Below are 14792 nucleotides of genomic sequence, written 5' to 3' on the forward strand. Positions count from 1 at the left end.
AAAATTTTTTTTTTTAAAAACCCCCCCCCCCCCCCCCCAATTGATGTGTTATGCAGCTCATTGAAGCAGAAAGAAGATTAGATGACACGGAAGGGAAGCTGGCTCGCCTTCGTGGTCAGGACAGTATTACAACATCCAAGAGCTTTCATGATAATGGTATGAAGAAAGTGAAATCCAAAACAAGTTCCATGAATCCTGCTTTGTGTAGTGAAGATTCAAATAAAAGTCAGTCTGAGACTAAAGCACAAGATGAGGGTATGACAATTAGACGTCTAGAGAATAAATCAGCATGTATTTCCCGGAGGACAGAACTATCTTCTGGAAACCAACTTCAGGGTAAACCACAACTTGTAATTCCTGATGTGAAACCAAAAGTTTCTCAACCAACTAAGATGACAGAATCTGAACCTAAAGTTCCAAGTGGTCCTGGTTCGTTGACTGGTGAACCGGCATTTCCTCACAGTAGTAGTACAACGAAGATAAAAGGAGACAAAACTCTGAGGAAGCCTTCTGAGAAGGATGCTGATGTTCAAAATAAAGGAACTAAGAGAAAATTTGGTAATACTTTCATCTGTGGTCCTATAATTTCCATGTGCTTGTTGAATTTTATTTTATTTTCTAATTTCTACACAAGTATGAATGTCAAATCTGAGTAATTTACTAAAGTTATATATATTTTTTAACATGCTTGTTTTCCTAATGCAGAGCAGAAGGAGCACAAAGATCTAATCCCTATGATTCGTACTAGTTCTTCACCCTGCACTATCCGCTGCCAGACATGCTCTGCTATATCAAGTCAACATAAGAGAAAGCTTAGAAGTCTCATCTTGTGCCCAACTAGTGAGCAACTTTTTGCCACAAGGTAGTTAGGGCTTGCTTGAGAGTCTAAGTAACAAAGCCATGAATTTTGAATTATAATATTGGATGCTCTCAACTTTCAGTGCCTTAAAATTAACTAAAATTGGGCTGTTTTTAGCAAATATAGCATCTAAATATCAAATTATGTATACTTTGTGAAAAATGCAGGATATGCAATAACTTAATGTCTGCTGTGTATCCTTCCCATAATCTGAAGCATTTTTGTATTTGTATATAAACTGTTTGTGACTATTTTTATGAGTAGTTTTCAGAAAATGTACTTGTTTATGTTACACTATACTTCCACATCCTCTTAGCCATGAAGTAATTGTGGGATTCAGTTTTTTAATTGCATACTTCTTCTAATGATATTAGAGGTTTTGTGATGGATAGAGAAAACGGGGCTTCTTGTTTCCATCATATTACTAATCCAAAATCTTATTTAAAAATGCAGTGCGCTGGATGGAGTTGTCAATCTGTGGCAGGTTCAGAGCAGAGGGTATGTTTGAACTGATTTATGGATAACTTTCATAGATGTTATAGAATGATAGATTTAAAGGTCTGGTGGGCCAACCCTGGCAAGGCAGAAGCTATACGTAAATGAGTGGAGAGATAGGATACTATAAAACTAGATACCATCTATATTGATTTAATGGATCCTAGTTTTTATAGACTTATTTAGATAAAACTGGAAGTCTCCTAGAGAAGCCAAAAGTCTACTAGAGATATATGAAGAGTCTCTACATATTTTATATTTATGACATATATTATCCTTCACAATAGGCACACCAATTTGTTTTTCCTTTCTAGATACTTCTTAAAATGGTACCCTACTTCATTACAAACTAATGTAATCTCTTATCAAAATTGATTATTTGTCCTCATCACATGCTTACTTATACTGTCTATATGCAGATCTGCTAATCTTCTTAGTAGTACTGATTGCTTGTCAGCGAAGCATAGGAGATGGCCAGAAGATATAGCCTGGCATCCTGAAGGGGATACTATATTTTCAGTTTACAGTGCTGATGGTGGAGAATCCCAGATTTCAATCCTTAATCTGAACAGAGGGAAAGAGGTATTCACTTCATTATCTAATGATATGAGCTTTACATTTGTAAAATCTACAAGTATGACTTTGCATGCCCGGATTTGTGTTCAATGCATATACCTGAATATTTCAGTGGTCAATGACTGTAACCTCATTCACTAAGACATACAGTCTATGTGTGTTAAATGTTGAATACTTGAATATAGAATTATAGATAATGCTAAACAGAAGATCCAGACAATTAATCTTTTGGTTGTAGAACTTGTTGGATGTATTGGCATGCTCAGTTCACTTTCCTCCATGTTATGGATGAAAAAGTAGTGGCCTCACTCTGTTGATATTGAAAATTGAGCATATTATTTGGCTAAGTTATAGATATTTGCTTGTTTACTTTCCTTTCAGACTAGATGATATGCTATGCCATGAAGTGGAAATTCCATTATTTATGTTGTATGCATGAAATATAATTGGTGTTCCGATGACCTTAATACTTGAATAAGTAGTTTAGTGCCATATCCTAAGAGCAGTCGTATATTTTGAATAAAAAAAATAAATTATATCAGTTCTGATCTCATACCCTGATGTATTAATAGAGAATGCGCGTAAGTTTCCTGGAAGAGAAGCCTCACATCAGAGGCATCATCAACAACATAGTGTTCATGCCATGGGAAGATATCGGCTTTGTTACTGGTGGTAGTGATCATGCTGTTGTCTTTTGGACCGAGAAAGAAGGGGCAAATTCATGGAAGCCTAAAACATTGCATAGAAGTATGCATTCCTCAGCTGTAATGGGAGTTGCTGGTATGCAGCATAAGAAAAGTGTGATGTCTGCTGGTGCCGACAAGAGGATTATCGGATATGATCTTCAGGGTCAAAGAGCCGAGTACAACCATCAAATAGACAGCAAATGCATGAGTATTTTGCCCAATCCACGTGACTTCAATCTCTTTATGGTTCAGGCAGGGTAAATTACCACTGCGATATCCTTTTTCTTTTCTTTTGCATACTTATTTTTTCCTAAATGCAATCCTCCTGTGCAGGACATTAGAGAAGCAGCTTCGGCTGTTTGATGTGAGAACAAGGCAAAGAGAGGTCCATGCATTCGGGTGGAAGCAAGAAAGCAGTGACTCACAATCAGCTCTCATAAATCAGGCTTGGTCTCCCGACGGCTTGTACATCACATCTGGTTCAGTTGATCCTGTGATCCACATATTTGATATAAGGTACAACTCGCACAAACCTCCTCAGTCCATAAGGGCCCATCAGAAACGAGTCTTCAAAGCTGTTTGGCACCACTCTCTCCCTCTCCTCATATCCATCTCTTCTGATTTGAACATTGGGTTGCACAAAGTCTCCTGAGGCCCTTCCTTTTCCCTCCTTGCTATTTCTGTAATTTTGTATCGAGGACCCAGAGATGTCTGATCCGAGATAAAACACACATAGCATAGTAACGTGCACTGACATGGAAGTGAAAATGACTCCATTTTTCACCAACGATGTTGCTCACCCTCAGGGTTTTTAATACACCAGAACTGAGCTCCATCATGGAGAATGATTTCTTACTCCATCTAAAGTATGCCATCATGTATTATGTTTTGTCAGGTATAGTAAAGATTAGATGGAGAGAAATTGTATACACAATGGAAATTTTGTAAAATACCTGAGGACAAATTATAGATGTTGTTTCCCTGCCCAAACTACTCTAATGTGTATATATATATATATATATTATACACAATCTATCTCTGGAACAAGGTTTATAGTGCATTGATAATTGTTTGACGATATATATTTCTAGCTAGCCATCTTTTCATTGAAGGAATCCATCCAAACCCAATGGTAGTTTGCGAGCTTGAATCTATAATTCAGCTCATGTTAGAGGGATGTCAAGGAGAAACATAGTTGGTTTTTTTATTTTATTTTATTTGGGAGATGCAATCTCTGCTCAAATACCCATGCATGGTCCATCTTCCACATTAGTTGTAAGAAGAAAATGTAGCAGAATCCTCCCCGTTTAAAACATTTTTAAACAACTAATGTGATAAATAATAATAATAATAATAATAATAATAATAATAATAATAATGTGATAAATAATACTACCTCCGTCTCATTTTGTTTGTCTGATTCGGTTAACGAGGCTTGACCGAAGTTATTTTTAATTCAATTTTTCATAATATTAAATTTAGTATTAGTATATAAAATTTATATATTTAGAAACTACATTAAAAGTACTATTAAACACAAAAAATCAAATTTAAAAATAATTAAAAATTACTAAAGAAATTAAGCAATGAAGAAAGAGTTGGTTTGACCAATGAATAGTAAATAGGACAGGTAAAATGGGACAGAGGGAGTAATTTTTATTGAATATTTCGTGGTGGTTCATGCCTTGTCCCTTAAGCATGATGTTAGAGGTTTAATCCTCACAACATGTGAATGAAGCAAATCATTTGGTCAGTCCCTTACCACATTTAGTGTGCTGACCGTTGGGATAGAAGATTAGTCTTCTGGCTATCGGCCGGAGCCTGGAGGGATACCTTTGGGCAATCAAAAAAAAAGTTGTTACATTTAGGCCCTGTTTGGTAAAATGGTTGTTAGTTGATTGGGTTAGAGTAGGGATAGTTAATAGAGATTACCTAATTTAATCTTACTTTTATGATTATCCGTTAAGTTTTCCGTTAAATATTATCTTCTCCGTTAATATTCCGTTAACTTTTAACTTACCCATTAATTTCTATAAGAAAGATCTTAGGTTCGAACCTCATCTCAATCAAATTTGACATAATTAAGTTTCTCACTATATTTTACTCTTATTAAATTAAATAAATTAGTAGCTACAACAAAAAATGATACATATGTATTTCTTTAATTTAGAATTATGTGTCTACTATACCTTTATTTGAAAAAATTATTCATTATCAAAAAATTAAATTAAATAAGAGAAATAATTTCATTAGTTATATTGTCCTCATTTTCTCTGATGCAAAAATTCTTTACATTCAAATTTATCAATTGATATTCATTACATTGTCCATTATCTTATTTTTACAATATCTTGTAATTAAATATCAAAGTTATAGTACAAAATAATGTTATATATTTATTTACCAAGTATTTTATTAATACTATGAAAAAAAAACTTAAAATAATTTGAAGCTAATTATATTAACTACTTGGGGATTAGTTGACAAAGAGAGTACTCAAATAATAACCCAACAAATTGAAGCGGAATCACTCTATTTTACTCTTATTGAATTAAATAAATTAGTAGTTACACCAAAAAATGATACATATGTATTTCTTTAATACCATGGAAAAAAATAGTTTGAAACCAATCATATTAACTACTTGGAGATTTGTTGATAATGAAAGTACTCAAATAACCAATTACCCAGCAAATTGAAGCGAGAAACTACCTTTTAATATCTTTGGAATACATAATATTTTAAATTTTTAAAATTTTATTAATTAATTTAATTTTTTTCTTAAACTAGAGATTTCTTTATCCACAATAACTCATTCAACAATAATGGTTGAACCAAATGAACCCCAAGCAGAACACCTAAAGGAAAGTCCATAGCTCCTATATCATAATCTCACCGCATGACGTTGTCATCTATGCTACCAACAATATCCGAATTGCAAATAACACACTATCAGCAAAAAGGAAGAGAACAAATAATAAAGATGAAGACAATGACAATGTTACTCAAAAGAGAATTAAAAACACTTAGAAAAATTCAAATTAAAAGTAGTATTTATTTAGACTATCATTTTTAGACCAAATATTTAGACTATCGATTTTACAAGGTTGCAAACATTTATTTTAGTAATAATTATAATGAATTTTCTATATTATCTTGGATTCATATACTTTGAGTTAGATATTTAAATAAAAAAATTCGACATTCAATTACCTATGTATAAACTTCTTTTATATAATCTTAATATACTTTCAAATATTTATTTAAATATAAACATTGGGCATTAACCTATTCGCGCACTTATTGTCGCCATCTTGGCGGGTTACCTGCTTTTATTATTTTTAAAAATAAATAAAAATGCTATAGGACGCGCCTTCGGCGGGTCCCACGGAACAGAGCTGGAGCCCACTTTCGTTCACAACATTGCGATCCTGTCTCCTTCTGATTTCTGATAATATTTTTTCACGTAATATTTACAGCATCCGAAAGTGAGAGTATATAAAGCACGCGCTACCTGGCAGTCAACGTAATTAATACTTCTGGACACAAAGTCTAAGCAAAGGCTGCGCCAACGATGGGGAATTGCTGCTCCGACGTGGCCGGCGGACAGGCGGCCGTCGGCGGCACCGGGACTTTCCAAAACAATCCGGCTGATGCTGCCAACGACGCCGTCGATGCCTTCCTCAAGTCTCGCCGCTACCACGGTCTCTACTCTCAGATCGAGGTTCTCACTTACTATATACAAGCATACTTATGTATCGCCTGCGTTGATATAGCGAATGAGTGTAATTGCAAATTCATGCTGAAATTACGGAGAATTGTAGTAGAATTGGCTGTTGAGCTGGGAGTCCTGTCATTGTGGAGATTTATTTTATTTTTTGTAGCTAGCTAGCTAGCTAGTCTGCGATATTTGGAACTCGTGTTACAAATATGCAATTCAGCAATTGATCAGTTCGTAGCTCGATTAAGTAGCGATTTCGATTTTCCAAATATAGCTCTAAATGATAATGCCTGCTTGAGCTCCTGTCGAGTAGTTGACTTTTTCGTTTATAATTTGTATTATGTTTACTTTGGCCATTTCTGTCGAAGCTTTTCTGAAATGTTTAGATTGAAAAGAGAAGAGTACAGTCCATACAGTATGCCACTGTGCAAGCAGAAGTTACATGCTTGAAGAGGTGGCAGAGTATATAGGGTAGTGGATGCTATATTAGAACTTAGAAGTGATAATGGAATATGGAAAATCTTCCATATTTGTTTAAGTGGGTACATTGAACATTCATTCAGCACTTTTTCCACTAGTGGAGAGAATGTTAGGATAGACTTAAGCCCAAGTGTTTGCCTCCTAACAAGAAGAAAGTAGGAAAAAAATAAATTGGAACTTGTGCCTAAATTAGCTCAATCATACTTAATATTATGGTGTAATTTACTAGCATGGCGCATTTAAGAACATTATTGTCGGAAGAATGAAAGTGCAAATTACCATTATGCAAAACAGCTTGCATTACAGTTTCTAATAGATTTGTTACATGTTAAATTTTAAAGCAGTGCTGCCCTGAACTGAGGATCTTCTAGGTGAAGTGAACAGAGAAACTTATCTCTGTATTTTTATAAAATGACATAACTACCCATATTGGAGTCATGTGATAAGCACATGATATTGTTGAAAAACTTACCAGAATTGGCTAATTGTTTGATGGAAGTGTAGGTTGCTTTTATTACACGATAAATTGTGGACATGGTTATTAATTTTGAAAGAGACTAAACTATAGGCTGTTGATAAAAAAAAGTTACCCTTGATATAATAATTTTAGTCTACCAAAACTGATATGTTTGAACATAAATTTGTGCAGTTATCTCTATCTGCCTCAAATTTGCGGGATCGTGATGTGCTTTCCAAGGTTTGTTTTTAGGTTTTTACCTACAAATATGGAGTATGATGTTATTTAGCTAGGTTTTTTTCTAGCATTCATCTACAAATATTTATATGTACTTATTGTTGTTATTTCAAAGGTTCTAATTATATTAAGGCAAGGAAACCCAGTTGTCATTTCTATGATTCTCACTAGTTGAAGAGAAATGGTTAAACAATTCATGCTCACATGTGTTCTAAGCCAAATATGGAATTTCAATCTTGTGAAAGTATATTTTTATATTACCAATGCACTAACTCCTTGAATATGAAGCTTAAGAAATAGTTTCATGAAACTATGAAAAACTGTGAGGGATGTTTCTTGGTCAATTGTAAATGTTATTTTGTTTGCAGAGTGATCCAATGGCAATTGTTTATTCTAAAGGAAGGGATGGCATGCTTAATGAGCTGGGCCGAACGGAAGTGGTTTTGAATTCAGTTAATCCAAAATGGATTGCAAAATTTAACATGACCTATCAATTTGAGACGGTGCAGTATTTGGTGTGAGTCCTGACATTCAGAATATGATTTTGGTTGAAGAAATTTACCTTTTATGATTTATCAGTCTCATTTTCCTTTCTTCACAGGTTTCATGTGTATGATGTTGACACACAGTTTCATAATCAAGATTTGAAGGTATTAGTTCCTTAGATCACTTACAAAATAAAAATTAAACGAACAGAAATTTGGTCTCTTTCCATGAACAGAAAGTTAATCCTTTGATTTCTGTCTGTTGATCCACCAATTTAGCTTCACATTGTTTATTAAGAGCTCAACAAAAACCTTGCCCAAGTCTTGTTGTGCCTCATGATCTTACTGTGATAAGTTGAGTGAACAGCTCTGGCTATTTGACATGTGTGCTCCTTTGGAGCACTTTTGTTTAAGAGTGTCAGTGGTCCTTTACTTCATAGTTGGTTCCATAAGTACATCTTAATCCATACAAAATGGAATTTTAAGTGTTTCTATGCTAAAAGTATGAAATTATTCATTAAATAGCATTTACTTCATACAGATGCTTAGATTGGATGAGCAAGATTTTCTTGGTGAGGCTAGCTGCACACTGTCAGAGGTTTGGATTAATCCTAACTCAACAACCTTCTGTTAGTGTAATTATCATTACCCTAAATTAAGTTCAAAAAAAAAAAAAAAAAAAAGAAAAGAGAACATGCTTCAGTAGCAAGGCTTACATATTTCTATTGTAACTTTTTGGATTAAATGTGCTGCTCATGTGGACATGCAGTAATATTAACAACCCTGAATCTGGTAGGGGACTAGGGGTTTCTCTTAGGGTGTGTTTGGTTGGGGGGTTTAGGTATAGGGAATGGGTATGAAAGTGATTGCTAGTGTTTGGTTGATAGGTTTTGAGAACTCTACTATGGGTTTGGAATACCCCATTAATGAGAAAACCCATACCTTTATTAAATAAGGGTTTCATTTCACTTCCTCATTTCTTCCCCAACTATTAATAATCATTCCCATTCCACCCAACTACCAAACATGCTAAATACTTTCACCAAAACCCATTACCCATACCAAGTATTTGATACCCATTCCGATTCCGATTCCCATGTGCGAACCAAACGCACCCTTATTATAAATGACTTTGCTGGAAGATATGGCCAGTATGGTATTGGCTCTTCTGTCCTTCATATAAATAAAAGATATAGTATTTAAAAATATTTATTACTGGCATTGAAGAGGCATATGACCAAGTATGGTGCAAGACTATCCAAGCTTTTCTTAACCTATATATATATATATAGGGAGGAGGTTGGTGTTGCTACTTGCTTCCATTGCTTTTACTTATTACTCCATTTTAGCTTTCTCTTGTCATGACATATTAACTCATGTTTCATATTTTCCCTAGCAATACTGCAACAGTATGTGGAATTAGAATCATGTGGTTGTTTATGAAATTTTTGTTATATACTTATTTATTTATGTTTGCAGATTGTCACAAAATCAAACAGGTGCTTGACATTAGACCTTTTACATAGATCTTCTGGTCCATCGCATAGCCAAAAGCTTGGCAAGCTCACTGTATGTGCAGAAGAAAGTGTCGCCTCAAAGACTACAATAGAGTTTATATTTCGATGTTCAGACTTGGAATCCAAGGATTTGTTCTTAAAGAGCGTAAGCACTCATTGACTTGCTTTCTTTCATTTTTCCCCTCTGACAGGATGCTGATGCATCATGTGATTCACTGTCTCTGGCAGGACCCCTTTTTGCTGATATCCAAGACGGCGGAAAGTGGAAATGTTATTCCCATTTGCAAAACAGAAGTTTTGAAAAATGACCATAACCCAATTTGGAAGCCTGTTTGTTTGAGTATTCAACAAGTTGGAAGTAAGGTATAAAGCTACCTTGCTAACCTCCCCTTGAAAAGATTGAATCTAAGATTGAGGCAAGGTCACAAAATTGGGATGTAATGCACATGGGTCAAACCACACTAAAAGATTGAATGCAATCAATTAACTAGTCTAACTCATGGCCTTATAAACCCATATGTTTCTCTCTTATTTTTCAATGTGGGACTCTTAAAACTTGCTATAGAAATGACCTTTGAAGCAGTTATCAATTTTGATGAGCGCTAGGCTGCAGTATGCTTGCATTAATTCAATGATATGCTGCTTTATAATTTGCAGTATACTCTGAATAGAATAAGGCAATACATGCTTAGACAGTTAGAAGTAGCTTTATAAATTTTGGCTATGCAGCTTTCTTTCCAGTGAAAATTGACTTGTCAATTGAATTCCTTTTGGATCTTGCAGGACAGCCAATTGACTATTGAGTGTTACAACTTCAATAGCAATGGAAAACATGACTTACTTGGGTAAATGTGTCTATTTCCTTTTTCATAGTATCCTTTCTACACCACTACAAATTCAACATCTCATTTTGCTCCTTATATATGCTCAGAAAGGTTCAAAAATCACTTGCAGATTTAGAAAAATTACATGCTTCTGGGGCTGGGGTAAATTTCTTTGTACCAACTGCTATTGGACCTACTCCTCAAACTAAGGTAAAAACTAACTTAAGTGGATGATTTGTTAAAATTTTCAAGTTTTGGCCACTAAATGTGCTCTTCGACATAAATGCAGGTCTTAAAGAGTCAACTTTATGTTGAAAAGTTCACTGAGAAAATCCAGCATACATTCCTTGATTACTTGGCATCAGGTTATGAACTTAACTTCATGGTGGCTGTTGACTTTACTGGTATGTTTGAATTCATGCAGATATATATTTGTAATTGCCCCAAAAGGCTATGACTGTTAAGTCTATAACAAAAACTTGAAAATAGGAGTAAGATAATTTGCACGCAAGATTAGTGGCAAGAAACAATATTTGAAGTTATTGGGGATGGATAGTGGGTTTCAGTTTTCCTCCAATCTAGATTTCAAGGGTGATAGGGGTTAGTCGTTTCACTTTTTAAAGATTACTCAAATTGATTAAAAAAAAAACTATTACTATGTATTGTCCTAATAAAAGCGACTAAGCAATTTCTATAATGGTGAGATCTACAGAATAGTTATTAAAATGTACCGTAATACCAAAAAAATTGATGTTTTCTGTACATGAAAATATTCCCTCCGTCTGAAATTGTAAGTTCTATTTGCCTTTGGCATGGTTTTTAATGAAACAAATAAAATGTCACTATTCAACTTTTCCCCTCTAATCTTAAAAAGATAAAGGGTTAATTGGAAAATAAAAAAATAAAAAGGTTAATCTATAGAGATAAAGGGTAAACTGGGAAAAGTAAATAGTTGTGTTTTAAGGATATTAAGGATCAAAATCTACCAAGCACTTTGTGCTCAGATGGCTGGCTTTCCTTGAGGGAAGGTCACAGGATTGAACCCTACCTGTGGTGGGGTATTAACTCTTTGGATTGCAATAGAACAGATTCTACCTTGTAATAGAGTCAATAGTATTAAAAAAAAGGATCAAAATCTATAATTGGGAAAACTAATTGCACTTTTTAGTCAAGTAAACAATGTATTGTAAAATATTTTACATTTGTTTTAAACTTAGTGGATGGAGCAAGGGTTTAACAAAATATTATATTCATTATGTACCAATGGGGCTCTCCGAGAAACTAGTTAGGGGAGGGCTTCCCTGCCTAGCCCCTTCTGCCACTGCACAAGATCCATTGACATGTACAGTTGATTCCTCTCACTTCTATTTTGTCTGTCTCAGCTTCAAATGGAAATCCACGCCTACCTGATTCATTGCATTATAACGATCCTTCAGGACGCCCAAATGCATACCAAAGAGTGAGTTACCATCAAGATTTAGAAGCTTCTGTTATTTTAAGTCAAAACATCTAACCAAATGTGTGTGTGTGTGCGTGTGTGTAAATTATAATTTCAGGCAATCACAGAGGTTGGAGGGGTATTGCAATTTTATGATTCAGACAAACGCTTTCCAGCATGGGGGTTTGGAGCAAGGCCAATTGATGGCCCAGTTTCACATTGCTTTAACTTGAATGGAAGCAACAGTTACTGTGAGGTAAAATCTGTCACGTGGAAAACATTTGGTTGACACACTTAATTCACCTTAAGTCTCTTAAGTTGTGTTTCATTTGCTAGGCTATGTCTTACATGGAAATCTTTTCATATTTCAGGTCGAAGGAATCCAGGGAATTATGATGGCATATATGAGTGCCCTTTTCAATGTGTCACTTGCAGGACCAACTTTATTTGGACCAGTAATAAATGCAGCAGCACAAATAGCAGGCCAATCTGCAGCAATAAAAGAGCGGAAATATTTTGTGTTGTTAATAATAACGGTATGCCTCTAATATTGAATGATTGTGAAATATCATTAGAGACATAATTCAAACAAAATTTGAGTTGAAAATGAGTAATCTCATTCTAATAGATTGAATGGGACTGTCCACCCCTGTCCAAACTAACTTTATTTTTTTTGTTCTCATTAATATTTTATAGGATGGAGTGATCACAGATCTTGAAGAAACTAAGGATGCCATTATTAGGGCATCAGATCTGCCATTGTCAATTCTTATTGTTGGGGTGGGAGGAGCTGACTTCAAGGAAATGGAGGTATTCTTGTTATCCTTGCCTTCATAATAAAGGCACATGCAGCCTTTTGTTTTACACGAGTTTCTTTATATATATATCAATCTCTATTTCAGATTTTAGATGCTGATAAAGCGGATAGACTCGAAAATTCTCAGGGCAAGGTCGCATCCCGTGATATAGTCCAATTTGTCCCATTCCGGGAAGTGCAAAGTAAGCTACAACATCAAAAGCTATGGAGCTACTAATATTTCAACTTGGCGAAAAAATTACATGGACCAAAATGAGGCTTTGTTCTGTGGCTTTTGTGAAAACCTAACATTATATGACCTGATTTTGTTTTGCATGAATTTGCAGGTGGAGAGATATCTGTTGTTCAGTGGCTTTTAGCAGAACTGCCTTCTCAATTTTTGGGATATTGGCGTGCTCATCCAACTCTATAATCATACTATGCAGTGTACATACAGAAATATTTAAAATGATTCTCTTTGCTTGCTATTTCTATGTTGGCCTGCACCTAGAATCACCCAATATTTGCTTCCCATTAAGCCACCCTTTTGTAACTTCCTAGGAATAGTGTGCAATGTTCATCATTGCTCAAAATGTGGATTTTGTTCATAATTTTACATGATCTAAGGGAACAGAGTTCCTCCCACGAAATTATATATCTGGAGACCAACTCATCAACCACGAAGAGCTTCAAGACTAGTGTTCATAATTACATTGTTCATGCCATTAATGTTCATCACAGTGATAAGATACAATGTATTGTTATTGAGACACAGCTACTTGAATTAGGATGGATTCATAGTACTACCAATTTATTGTTATTTAGACACAGCTACCTGGTGATGTTATTTTCTGCTTTACCATTCTATATTACTGGCTGCATTTACACGGTTTGGTTTGGTTTGGTTTGGTTAACCAAGTGTAAATTGCATATGGGAGAAGGAAAAATGTTGTTTTCTCTTAAACATAATGGAATTTTGTTCCAAGTAATATTGTTTGTATTAAATATTCAATAGTCATTTTTCTCCTGTATTTTAAGTACAGAATTAGCTCTAGACATTACTTTTTTTGTCAGACAGCCAGATAGCGATGGAACTCCTCTAGTCATATCTTTGCCTTGCAAGTCAAATTGATGGAATGTCACACAGCGAGAGCAGATCATGTCGTTGACAACTAGAGGAATAGCCATACATCAATACATCATGCCCTTAAGTCCCAACAAGTCTAACATCATTATCTTTATATGGTTAAGGTTTAATGGTGAAAAGAAAATCAATTTGTCTTACAAAAATTTTATAATTATATTCTATCTTCTGAAATTAAACAATTTTCATATCAACTTTATAATTTGTAACTTCTGCAAAATTAACCATGTACATTTAAATTATAATAAGTATAGGTGTCAATAATAAACTCTCAAACTATTCACAAAATAACTAAATCGTCAAACTATAAAAAAAAAAAACTCCAATTGAACTTTGAATTTGCAAAAAATGATGCAATTGACATATTTAATATACTACCGAGTACTATAATTAAGATAAACTGTTAAAATTTGCTCATGTAACATCCAAATGTGATTATGTGACTTCTTTATTTAAAAAAAAAAAAACACACACACACACATAAGCTTAGGTGTCATTGATTGAAAAAGTCCGCGAGAAACTTTGTCCAAATCTAGATGAAGCCATGGTGCATATTATGCTATGAACTTGGGTCTACCTTGTAAGGTGGACTCGAGTCCATGTTCACAATTTTAGAATTTTATGTTCACAATTTTAGAATTCAAGTTATAAAATTGTGTATTATGTTAATTATTTATGTGTTCTCAGCTATATAATTCTATGCATTATGAATATAAATTTTGTACCTTATGAAGTCATTCTGTATATTGAACAAGGGTTCACAGTGCACTGCGGACCCTGGTCCACGATATAACGATGGCTTTCATCCAAAGTTGGACAAAAAATCAGGGCTGCTCTTTATCCAGAACCGTGATTGTTTGTTTGTCAATTGTCATTAAAAAAAAAGTCAACACTTAATTTTTATTTATTTTTAAAATTTTTAATAAAGAGTCACATAAGCTTTAATTTGAATGCCATATAAATTTTAAATATATTATAAAATATAAAATAACATGTTACTTTCAAGTCAATAGCAACTCAACTTTTATCGGCAAAATCAAGTAAAAAGTTGTTTAATGGCATCATTTTGCAAGTTTA

The 14792-nt window shown here is 34.3% G+C and overlaps 2 protein-coding genes across 3 annotated transcripts in view; both read left to right on the plus strand.

The window, feature by feature from the left end:
* The window catches only part of LOC116031478, a 7584-nt gene extending 3975 nt beyond the window's left edge, over nt 1–3609 (plus strand). The window contains exons 2-7 of the mRNA XM_031273701.1: nt 57–558; nt 706–862; nt 1313–1357; nt 1774–1936; nt 2503–2873; nt 2950–3609. Coding sequence (XP_031129561.1) covers nt 57–558; nt 706–862; nt 1313–1357; nt 1774–1936; nt 2503–2873; nt 2950–3268 — 1557 coding nt within the window. The 3' untranslated portion in view covers nt 3269–3609. The remainder of the gene's footprint in view (nt 1–56; nt 559–705; nt 863–1312; nt 1358–1773; nt 1937–2502; nt 2874–2949) is intronic.
* A 2529-nt stretch (nt 3610–6138) lies between these two features.
* Nucleotides 6139–13401, plus strand: LOC116032925 (protein BONZAI 1-like). 2 transcript variants are annotated; one of them, XM_031275662.1, is made up of 16 exons: nt 6139–6340; nt 7467–7514; nt 7880–8028; nt 8113–8161; nt 8538–8594; nt 9476–9658; nt 9742–9876; nt 10297–10358; nt 10445–10547; nt 10627–10741; nt 11720–11796; nt 11894–12031; nt 12147–12311; nt 12472–12585; nt 12678–12774; nt 12919–13401. In XM_031275662.1, exons 1-16 carry the CDS (start codon nt 6191–6193, stop codon nt 13002–13004), a joined length of 1728 nt encoding a protein of 575 aa, XP_031131522.1. In that variant the 5' UTR covers nt 6139–6190; the 3' UTR covers nt 13005–13401. The 2 variants fall into 2 exon arrangements, with proteins under 2 accessions (XP_031131522.1, XP_031131523.1); XM_031275663.1 differs by having other exon boundaries at nt 10627–10702.
* The last annotated feature ends 1391 nt before the right edge of the window (nt 13402–14792 follow it).

The sequence above is a fragment of the Ipomoea triloba genome, chromosome 10 (genome assembly GCF_003576645.1).
Source record: "Ipomoea triloba cultivar NCNSP0323 chromosome 10, ASM357664v1".
Classification (NCBI taxonomy): Eukaryota; Viridiplantae; Streptophyta; class Magnoliopsida; order Solanales; family Convolvulaceae; genus Ipomoea; species Ipomoea triloba.

What these genes read in the sequence shown, in the direction of transcription:
- LOC116032925 (XM_031275662.1), top strand. Translation starts at nt 6,191, where the DNA reads ATGGGGAATTGCTGCTCCGACGTGGCCGGCGGACAGGCGGCCGTCGGC. An exon ending in GAAGCAACAGTTACTGTGAG is followed by an intron (nt 12,032 to 12,146) that starts GTAAAATCTGTC and finishes TTCATATTTCAG; the next exon opens with GTCGAAGGAATCCAGGGAAT. An exon ending in CTGACTTCAAGGAAATGGAG is followed by an intron (nt 12,586 to 12,677) that starts GTATTCTTGTTA and finishes TCTCTATTTCAG; the next exon opens with ATTTTAGATGCTGATAAAGC.